General features: G+C 43.8%; 1 protein-coding gene across 6 annotated transcripts in view; it reads right to left on the bottom strand.

Annotated features, from left to right (window-relative positions):
- The window catches only part of DACH2 (dachshund family transcription factor 2), a 235752-nt gene extending 227717 nt beyond the window's left edge, over positions 1 to 8035 (bottom strand). For all 6 annotated transcript variants that reach the window (XM_058032807.1, XM_058032804.1, XM_058032808.1 and 3 more), the window contains exon 1: positions 7545 to 8035. In XM_058032807.1, the coding sequence (XP_057888790.1) occupies positions 7545 to 8029 (485 nt within the window). In that variant the 5' untranslated portion in view covers positions 8030 to 8035. The remainder of the gene's footprint in view (positions 1 to 7544) is intronic.
- Positions 8036 to 11851: the final 3816 nt, after the last annotated feature.

Below are 11851 nucleotides of genomic sequence, written 5' to 3' on the forward strand. Positions count from 1 at the left end.
AGTGACTACATGCCAAACCCTTAACTAATACTGTCACTGGAAACCTTCAATTAATGACAATATTAATGGAGCTTTATGTAGCATAGATAATAGTGCACATGCATAATATAGCAAGATACCTCAAGTTTTACACATTAGTTGTAAAAAGCCCATTAATAAGGAATAATCCAATAAAAGCTCTGTTTGTCATGGCATTACCATACTTTTTAGTGTAAGAAAAAAGAGTCTCCTTCTTAAATAACTACTAAATGCTTGGGGTTCTAACATATTGCTGCAAGCTATAATGGTTATAACTGTTAATCCAATACACCTTTTATACAAACCCATAAACACACGAGTGGAAAAATAGCACAGATGTTCATCTCTAATGCAATTTCCATTCAATTTCCTAAGTGCAGTCCCTGTGTGCAAACTAGCTTAACGTTATGTTTAGCTTGCAAATTCTTTTAATAAATAATGAATGCAATAAAACTGGTAGATCAATGGCAAGCTGAGAAATCATAAAAAAGCCTTTTGTGCTCATGCTGTTGCCGATTTCAAACTTTAATCCAGCTACAGATCAATAGTACTTTTTCTTTTTAACCCATCCCATAGATAGCAGACAGAGTGGATGTAGGTTAAATGCCAGTACCAGATATCAATTTCCAGAAACTTGATAACATCAGGCACAATTGCAATCGAACATTTTATACCTTATCATAGGAACAATATACACTGCTAAACATCACACTTTAAAGCACTGCACAGTAATAAAGGGAGCACATTAATTGGGTTTGGTTCTTACTTTCTGGAGAAGTGGTATTTGTGAGTGAGTCACCAAAGGCTCTGACATAATCTATTTTAATGAGCAAAATGGGCTCAGCGGGTCAGGATGTACTGACAAGGGAATATAATCTCCCCACGTCTGCTGGTGACAAGAAACTTTACACACACACAAAACAACAGCATGGCTGCACTACCAAAAATTAAAGGCAAGCAAAGAAATTTCTGCTTTACAGGATTCGGATATTGGAACCTTCTGGGGCAGGTATCAAAGTACATTAGTTAATAGGTATCAGTGTTTCTTACAGGTTGTAGAAGGGAGGGAGAGGGGAAACCCCATTACTGAGACACTTTGGATAACCCTGCTTTACCAAGAGAGAACAAAGATCAAAAGCTTGTAGCCCCGAGGGACAGTTCTAATATCAACCAGGATAAATCTAAATCACTAAGAATCATTACTAACTAACATACTTGTGCTAGGGAATGCAGGTTTAATCAGAACATATAAAAACCCTGCCTTGGCTTACACCAAAGGAACACATCCCAGACAGCAGGAACTCTGAAGCAGCCTCATTATGTTTGGGTTTGATATTAGTACTGTGCATGTAAATAATCATTAAAATCACACATTTCCATACACCTACAGGTTTTATTACACTGATAATCACACAAAGAACTTACAAAAGCAACCAGCTGGGAACTTTCCATGTATTTTAAAGTAAGGGTTTGGAAAACTTTGTTTGTAACTTCAGAAAATCCGTAATTATCACCTCTGGAAAGGCACAAAAGAGATTCAAGATCCTACATTCAGCAAGTACAAGATCAGACCCAAAAACATAGGAACACGTTATTCTTCCAAAAGCAGGGGTCAGTAAACGTGTCCCACCTTTGATGAGAAGGGCTCAGATCCTAGAAACATTTTTAAGCTCTTTGCTCCTGTACTGGAAAACGGCCCCTGGCATGAAAGGGAGGTTCACCTCAGCAAAGTCAAAACAGACTTTACAGCCCAGATTTCAACACCTTTTTAATAGCAATGCTGACAAACAGCCCTTACAAAACACCAATTCCAGCCTGAAAGCAGTGAAATAAACAAGACAATTCTTTAAAACATCTCATGAGGCTCATTTAAAATATTTACTGCAAAATTACTAAGGTAGGAAGAGACCAGTTTCTCACTCTGAGGCCACTGCCATACAATAAAACACGATTCTTTAATTCAGTGGGTTTTGCTGTGCCCCTCAGCCCCACCAAAGTTGGTTTTCCCCGCCTTTCAAAGCAGGGCACAAACAGAGGCTGCGTGTGCAGCCACAGCCCCAGCGTGAGAATAATTCCCCATCACAGAGCTGGTCCCTTCTGGAGGCGTTCTGAGCATAATGCTATTGCCACACATTGATATATTGGTGAGAGAAAGGCAAACATAACAATGCTAAAGCTTAAACTCATTTGAATAAACTGTGAATTTCTATTACATATATTGTTTCCTTTATCAAATTGGAACTACTGGAGCAAGAATACCAAGAATGCCAACATAAATCTAGATCCGTTACAGCTAGTTTCTCCAATTTATATTCTCAGAAGCCTTAAAGACACAAAGTCAAAGTTCTTCCGTGTCAAGGAAAGATTAGGAAAAGGATCATTCCTGGTAATTTTAAAAATGAAAATAAAAGCGTCACAGAGAGAAATAAGGTTTAAAAAATGATTGCACAAAATACTATTTTATCCTCTAAAGAAAAACAAAGATGACCATGAGTGGTTTAGTAAACACTAAGCAATAAAAGCTGGGCATAGCCTACGTGGGAAACAGATCTTCATTATTCATGGCAGAGTACTTTACACTTTGTGCTATCTTTTTCTCAGAATTTAAAACCTTTCCACAAAGACATGTTCCAGCCTTTTATGGTTTGTGTTCCACAGGTTCTGCCCAAGATAATGGATACCAGACTAAACTGACCCGAAATTAACAATGATCAACAACTTCTCCAATATATCTGGCCCTACATGGGGAGTAGTAGCAGAAACATAATAAACAAGTATTTTAAATCTAACAGATGTTGAATCCAGACATAGTCAACTTTAAAAGAAAATTCTTAATGAGGTAAAAAAGGAAAAAAGAAAAGCCTTACTTCAGCCTGTAATCAATTTGGACACGATGAAATTCTATTTATAGCAATACTTTTAACATGTTCTAGTCTTATATTATTTATTCGTATCATTCCTATTACAATGAAATATTAATGTTGAGAAAGTGGTTACTCTATTAAGGAGCTATCCTATGTTTAGATTTTAATATTGATCTCCACTATTTGGGAATAATTAATCATTCTGTAAGAATCTGCATTTGCCTGCGTTATAATACGATCACAAGTTCAGCATCTTCCCCCACAATAATGCCAAGATTAAATTTATATTTTGACCTATTCCTAAAGGCAATTTAGTTATTCCAACAGAAGGGGGAAAAGGGGATACCGCCACTTTAAAAGCTTCAATCTCTTTGACATTGCTGGCAGTGTATGGGAACATTAATGCATCTGTCATGATAACAAGCTAAGAATAACATCTAGACATCAAACCGAGCAGAGAATCCATCTGAAGTGATTCATTCAGATCTGTCTCATTGATTTATTAAACACAGGGCAACATCTGCAGCCTCACAGAGCCGCTTGGCGAAATTAATGCAAGATCAATTCAAATGGAAAAAAGTGCAAAAGAGATAAATCAAAACACAATTTGCATGCAGTTCCACAATCAGGCTTATTGGGTGCAAATGCTCAATTTTCCTCCCAAAGCAAATGAGTTTAAATGTTGTTTTATCTTCGTAGAATTGTGTGATTTGAAGTGACAGTGAAGAGTTCTGCAGGTTGAAATGGTGAAAAGAAAAAAAGGAGAAGAAATGCTTGCAAAGACCTTTTGAATATGCAACAAGAATATCATTAATACCTAATTGTTTAGCTTTTTTGTCTTTGCTACAAAAACACAGTATTTTTCAGTTGTAGAAGTCTCAGTAGAAAATTACATATGTATTATGCATATACACATGCAGGAATCATACAAATACTCCATTTTGGAGGAAAAGCATGTTACCCTTCAAATGGGGAGCTCTAGTGCTATGAAGAAAGAAGGGAAATTTTAATCAAGGGTTCTCCAGATTAGATATGCATCTGATGAAAATATTCAAGTATTTTAGGAGTTTTGAACAGGCACAGACTTTCAAGATAGCCAAAAAGAAAGAGGGATTTTTCCAAAAGCATAACTGCACCGCTCAGAAAGTGGGAGAATTCCTTTCTCCAGCTCAAGCAGAATCCACTTTGCCAGTGATCTCTCTCCAGAGTGTCTGAAGTGAGCCTCCTCTCCAAGAAGAGAGGGAAACTGAAAAACTGATCTTTATTTAAAAATGCTAACCCCTCCAAAATTCATAGATTTGGCCAAGTCTGAAAACAGGCTAAATATCCACTTAGAGAAAGAAGTTTATGGACAATCAGATGCCCACATTTCCTATCAATATACAGGAAGCTGTGTGCAGTGCTACATGGCTGGATTGCTTTAATTATAATCTTGACATCAGTCTCCTAATAAAAGACAGAGTACTGCTGACTATAGGGTAGCTTTTAATAGTCAACATGACTAGACCCTCATTATCTCATAAAATTAAATGTCTGCATTTACTGCTTAAATTCATTTCTAAAGCCTTTTATTGTTTGTGAATAGCCGAAGTAATGCAAAATATTAGCTTAAATGGTTACTTTAAATCATAAAAAATATGCCATGCACTGAAATACTCTTTTCTGGAAAGTATTCTGACCATTCACTGAATAATCCAGACCAACACTATGCTTTTTCAGTGGCCAGTAGCATCCATCAAATACAGAACTGCGTGGAAGAGGTTGTGATCACACTCATATAATCCTATTTTTCAGGACTGACATATGTATTATCATAAACATGTTCTTATGAGTTTTAAATTTCCTTTTAAAAATACGTCCTCGTAACAGTTTGCTTTTTTTTTTTATTAACTAAATGTTATGCTTTACTACAAAATTTAAGCAATCCTGCACAATATAAGTAATATTCTAAGGTATTGCCCATCAGGACTAGATTTTGTCCGTATGTTGTACTCACTTGAGGGTGGGACCTGCAATGAAATGAGCAGTTAGTTTCATTTCACAAACCTTGCTTGCCAATTAAGAGTGCACGGTGCTGGCTAAAAACAAACATTAGGAAGATTGTGTAAATATGTGAATGACAATTTCAACAGTGCTACAGAAACACACAGGTCAGAGCTGCTGGACAGAGTAACTCCTGCTACAGAACACACACACTGAAAAACTTTCACCCACGGGTGTGTTTCTCTGAAGCTCTTTCAAGATCTGCACACAAACTCAACTAGAAAAATGCAACAGAGTAAGCAGGAGAAATAGAATTTATCTTTTTTTCAGTTACATATAATCAGTGGTTTGCATCCCAATTAAAAAAATAACTGAAAGTGCACACTAACATAAGAGATGCCGACATTTACAAGTCAATTACCAGTGAAAGTAATGATACCCAGCATTTCTTATTGCTTTCACTGGCACCTCTTGAATTTACAGCAGCATTTCTACAGTATTCAAATAAATATATAAATAGCTATCAATTTTTTAAAAATATTAACTAGAAAAGCAATGTAGAGTATTCTGAGTTGAGATCATATATTTTTAAGTCTTTACTTTCAAGGTACAGAACTAAAAACTGTGAGCATGTCTTTCAACAGTTCTACTGCATTTGATTTGTTTGATAATGTGCACTGCAGTGCTTCCCAGGTCACTTCACAGCAAACAAAAATAATTAAGATTACTCGTATATTTAACTATTTTTACCCAACATTCTCTCCAGTAAGTAGGGACTGCTCAAGGGAAATAATAATCTGTAAATAAAATGAGGCATTAAGCATTTAATTAGCAGGACAGAATACAATTAACATTAAGTTACAATCCTTGAACAAAGTTTCAGGTGTGCTGATAACACTCCTGATGCGTTACACCTGAAACCGTGAATGCAAAACACCTGATGTGAGCAGGTTCTTCCAAACAGAGGCATCTTCATGAGGCACGAAGAAGCGAAATGTAAAGGGATTTGCTATTCTTGAACAGGTAAAAATACGTTTTCACAGCAGTGTGGGGAGAGTTTAAGCACATTCAACACGTGTGAGCCTGAGCTGAGAGCTCTGCCTCATCCCCAGCCTTTCCCAGGGCTCCGTTCCACTCTCTGCTCCTTTCAGCCCCTCCTGGAGCATCCCCTGGCTCCTCACCCACAGCTTCCCTTCCACTGCTCCCTGCATTTCCCATTCCCTCGTCCTATCGCTCCCGTAAGTCTTTGTCAAAGAGAAGGGGGGGAAAAAAGTTGGGAAATACAAGTTTCAAACATTTAACACTGCAGTATTTCGAGATTTTAAAACGCTGGTGGTACAAGAGCAGAAATCTTTAGACTGCATCTACAGGCTGCATCATATCAGATCCCGTATCTCCCTAATAAAAAACTTTGGCACGGTCACAGAAATTAACGAGATGTTTTTCTTTAACCATCAACGTTCATACTAGTTGAGCCTCAGAAACATTTCACAGAAGCATTTACATGTCAAATGTGCTCCTTACTAATCTAATGTATTGGAATAAAATTAATGTGAGCCTCGGACCGTACTTCCAAACCCATCACTTAAATAAAGCAGTGGGCGTGATGTCATCGAGGTGCCTGACATGGAAACAGGCAGCGGGAGAAGGAAGGGGTTACAGAAACTGAATGGGAGCAAGGAAAAACAGCACATAGTTCATATTAACAGATCTAGGAATTAAATGCATCTCTAAACTGCCACCTGTAATATAAAGTGATGTGAAACAAAGCAATCATTGCATTCAAGAATAACTCCCGGTCTGCTCCCGCTCCAGCAGCGAGGGCAGGATCAGGCCCCGCATGGCACGAAATTAAGTTATTAAAGATAAAACCCCGTTCAGTGCTAGGGGGATCGAACCAGTGACACACAGCCCTCAGTTACTGAACGCGGGCACGCCGCAGGTCGGGTATCGCACCCAAAGCTCGCTGAAGCGTCTGGTAAAGAAAGTTTGCTGCCACAGAAAGCAGCAGCAGCAGCACACTGACATGGAAATGATCCTGGAGACGTCCCTCACCAACTGCTGAACGGGGAATGGGAACTCCGGAGTGCCCGCCTCACACCCTGCCCCACGGCACCAGCGCTCCTGCCGAGCCCCGAGAGGGTTTTGTGTTTATTTAGATCATTATCATTTCTAAAGGCAGCAGCCATGAGGTCACAAACCAGGATTATAACCCCGAGTATGCAGGACCCAGCAGGGATCCGGGGGCTCGGTGACCGAAGCCGGGCAGGGCAGGGGCTGCGGCCCCTCCGGGGGCACCGGGACCCGCAGCCCCTGCCCGGGCACCCGGCTGGCACCGCCCGCCGGAGCACAGCCGCGGGTTCCAGCGGGACAAATGTACGGGAGAAAACTTTTGGAGATTCTGCTTGGGTTTTTTTTTAAGGAACTTGGGTTTTCGGGAACTATCGGCTTTCCCTGCTTGGAGAAAAGTTTGGAGAGCGGCGCGCGGAGCCGCTCCGCTGCCCGGCGGTCCCGGCCACGGCGGGGGCTGATGGAAGCAGGGAAAGTTTTCCGAGTCGGCACCGCCGCTCCCCGGCCCCGCTCAGCCCCTCGGTGCCCCCCTCCCCCGGGACCCGCGCCCCCGCCCCCGGCTGCGCTCCCCGCGGGCCGGCCGGGGGCGAGAGCGGAGCCTGCGCTCACCTCGCGTTGGTGCAGTCGTTGTACAAAGTTTCGAAGTCCTTCCTGGTGATGAGCTTGCAGCGGTTCACGCCGGGCTGGATGGCCCCCAGCCCGCGCAGGATGCGGACCTGCTCCACCGTGCACACCACGGGCGATATATCCAGCCGCTTCAGCTTGGTGTAGACCGTGTGCAGCCCTCCCACCAGGTGCTTGAGGAAGAGATCAAAGACCTGCGGCAGGCAGATCAGCTCCTGCCCCTCCACGAGGAACGAGGCCACCTTCACCCCGTGCAGGTCGACCATCTTACACTCGTTGCCGCCGCCGCCGCCGCCCGCGCCGGCCCCGCCGCCGCCGGCCGAGAGGAAAGTGTTGACAAGGCTGTTGGTGAGGCGCGGGGACTCCGCGGGGCTGGAGTACAGCGGGTCCGCCCGGAACAAACCCGCCGAGCCCCCCGCGCCGCCGCCGCTGGAAGTTGCGGCGATGACGGGCGGCGCGGACACCGCCATGGCCGGCGCGGCTCCCCGCGGCTGCCTCAGCCCCGCGCTGCGCTCCGTGCGGTGCCGCCGGACCGCCGCGCTCCCGCCGCCCGCACGCAGCGCCCAGACCCCTCCCCAGCGCCGCCGGGGGAGAGTGACGGCGCCCTCCAGCCAATGCGCCCCGCCCGCCGCCAGCGCCGCCGCCGCGAGTGGCTGCGGGCGCGGGCGGGGCGGGGCAGCGCCGGCCGCGCACCTGGGGCGGGGGGCGTGCGGGAGCGAGGGCAGCGCGCCCCGGCCCCGCAACTCGGGGCAAAGTTTTGGGGGGACGCTGGGGATGCGAGGGGCTCCCGCTCCACGGGCTGGGAGAGCGCCCCGAGCTGTGACGGGATCCCGCGGGGCTGCCCAGGCTGTGATGGAGTCTCGGTCCCGCGGGCGCTGCTCCGCGCTCAGGGGGACGGGAGCGGAGGGGAGGCAGCGCTGGGCCCGTTCCCATCCCTTCCCTTCCCATCCCTTCCCCGGGGAGTTGGAGCGGTCGCGGCTCCCTGGCACGTTTGTAAGTGTTTAAACACCTGTGCCCCGCCGGAGCTGGAGGCACGGGGAGAGCGGTACCGGTGCCAGGCTCTCTGGTATCCGAGACAAACGCGGAGCGGGAGCACCGAGCGCGGTGGCACCGGCCCAGCACAGGGCGCGGGCCCGTGGCCACTGAGTCAGGCCTCAAGCAAGCCGAGACCCTCCAGAGAGGGGCACAAGTAGCACGGAGGGAGATGTGAGAGATGTGCAAGTTTGCGGTCGCTCACACCAGGCCAAGCCCGTTCTCGGGAGTCTGGCACGCAGTTGTTTGAAACCGACAGCCTCGGTGCGGCATCAGCTGTGCCTCAGCTTCAAGGGGCTCGGCCGCTCCTCACGCACCGTGAGTGCCCCGGCCTGCGAACATCCCCGCAGCCCGCACATCCCGAGCCTCCTGCACCCACCCAGGGCGGGTGGCACAAGAACTGCCAAGGCTCTTGCGTCCCCTCTCCCTGAACGAGAGGAGCCGAAGGATGATCAGACACCCAGCACCCCCAGGGCACGCTGGCTACATTGGTTATTTGCGTCTCACCCTCTCCCCAGTGTTGTATCACACCTCTTTTCCCACCCTCCTCCCGTTTTTCCTGTGTTTCAACATGCTTCTTTCCTGTTTGTTGCCCCTGGTTTTCATTCTTTCTTTCTTTCCTAGTCCTTTAACTTTTTCACTCCCCTCCTTTTTTGTTGTTGTTTTTGGTTTTGTTTTGGTTTGTTTGTTTTTCTTTAGCTTTCTCCTAAGTCATTCAATAAACAAAGCAAGCAGAAAAGAATAAACCAAACTTTCCAAGTTGATGCCAAGCAAGCAATACCAACAGAGCATTTCAGCTATTTCCATGATTCCATTGCCTGTGTGGGCCATCTTCTCTTTCCTTTTGTTAGGCTTGCTTATTTAGGCACCTTCTCTGCAAAGTTTAATGTTTTTTGCGTTATGAGTAATCCCATTTTAGATGAGAGAAGATGACTGTATGCTAACTAAATTGCTATATTTGTGAGCATAACTGATCTTAAATTACACTCTGGAGGAACCTCCCCTTCTCCCCATTGATTTTATGTATTCTAAGAAGCCTGGCCACTGGTTTCAGGTCTCTAACCTCACTGCCTGAAACCAAGGCAGAGTTTTTATACAATTTAGTTTAAATTAATACCTTTCAGTAAGAATTCTCATATTTTCTGAACTAGTTCATGCATCTTTTTAGGCTCAAACCTTAGACTGGAAGCTCTGTGGGGCAGGGGCTACTTACTTTGGCAAAGTACAATCAAGCCCTGAACTCATCTGAGATATTTATATACTAGAAGTTATAGAAATACTAAATAAATGACTCCAGATAGAAACTTTTGGGTGTTAATTTTCTGAACATGACTGCTATTAAAAGATTTGATAAATCAGATTCAAACACTGCCCTTTTAAAGATTTTTTTTCCCCTTTAAGATTAATGCGACAATCAAAATCCACCGTGAGAATTCTTTTTCCTTTTTGACTTTAATGCCTTCCATAAGCTAAACATATTTCTAAATAAGACTGAATCTTCACAAGGCCAGAGGAAGCCTTGCACATCAACACCCAGCGAGCTGGAGTGGCATGAAGCAATATAAAATCATAAAGGCTGTAGTAAAAGCAGTACCCTTGAGAGGTGACTGTCCATGGAGAGAAGAACTGCTCTGAAACTTCCAAAATGCTCAAGGTTTGAGAATTAATGCCAGGCAGCTGTCCAGTTCAACTAAGCATATACAAATCAACTATATCCATGAATATTATTATTTCTCTGTAATTTTGTTAAAGACAAGGCAAAGTTACTAAAGCCTAACAATCATCCAGTAATATCTTGTCAGTTATAAAGTATCCAGATGGTTTATTTGAATGGAGTCCAGCAGTACGTAATCTGAATGTGTACAAACTGCTAAGCCTCCCTATAGCTGAAATAAGTATTTCAGAATATTCACTTTAAAAGTAAAGTTTCGTTATTTTTCTTCCTTTTTGACTGGTGTGCAAACCACTCTGTTTTCTTACCCTGGCAGCCATAGAAGTATTGGTGTATTGTGTGTTAATCCTATACAAAAATTGGCTGTGTTTGTATGGCAAGATGTCAAGTAAAGGTTCCATTTGTTTGTTTTTGTTTTTGTCATCCTTGCATATGCCCCACTGGAGTGAAATGGGAAAGAGTCTTCCCTAACACAGGAGGAGAGAGGAAAGCCCCAGTCAAGAGCATTCTGGAAATCTCTGTTTGCCAGCTGGCAGGAACACAGCTCCTGCTCTCCATGAGGTCCAGGGAGAAAATGGTGGGTGACACACCTGACAAGGGGAGAGACACTGAGGAAAACTAATGGCAGCTATGTGAAGCAGTAGGGAATGAACTAAAAATAATAATTTGGTTTAGGGAAGATTAGACAGCTCAATAGTGCTATTTGTGCTTCATCTCAGTTTCCTGTAGCCAAACACGAGGGAGGACAATAAAAATAGGAATTCCATAGATATCACAATGTGATTTTTTTTAATATAAATTTTTTTTTCCATGGACTTCATAGAGGTATGTCAAGTGTGAGTAGTAGGAAAAAATGCTACTTTTTAGTAAAGAACTTGGATTGTCCCTGAAGTGGGAGGGAATAAATGTGAACATAGACTTACAAGGGTCAGAGGTAACTGCGGGTCCAAATTGAAAGATAAAAGATAACCAAAAGTTGCATTTGCAATGCACCCTAATCATAACAAAATGAAACACCTCTTTTTCTGAATTGCAACCCAGCTGGAGTACGAGTGACAAACCCTTCTCCTTGTCCTGAAATTTCTCAGGGCCCAGTGGAAAGCTGGTAACCTGCCCTAAGTGAGCTCTGAGCTTACATCCTGAGCATGCAAAGCCCTGATGGTGCCACTTCTGAGTAACAGCTTGGAAAGGAAGAAAAAACACTGTTAGCTTTCTGCTGGGTTAGTGTTTAATGCCTTGGATTCCTTGAGAAAGAGTACCCACAATTATATTAACAAATGTAGGCCACTGACGTGAGAGAAAGAAGAGACTGAAATTAGTGTGTCATTCTTTGTGCCCACATTTTTCTAGACTCGTACTTGACACTTGTATTCAATTTAGTTCTGACATTTCAGCTGAGGTTTTTTTGGAATTGTGGATTAAAACTTCCCACCTCAACATCAAGGGTTTTACATAAAACTGATGAATCTAAATGTCTAAGTATCAATAGAAAAATGATCCTTTCTCTTAGGTGATTAAATGTATTGTATTAATGTGTGCATAACGCAGAATCAATAAATAATGAATTACCACTGATTGTAATTGAATG

The sequence above is a fragment of the Melospiza georgiana genome, chromosome 12, assembly GCF_028018845.1.
Source record: "Melospiza georgiana isolate bMelGeo1 chromosome 12, bMelGeo1.pri, whole genome shotgun sequence".
In the NCBI taxonomy this organism is placed as follows: domain Eukaryota; kingdom Metazoa; phylum Chordata; class Aves; order Passeriformes; family Passerellidae; genus Melospiza; species Melospiza georgiana.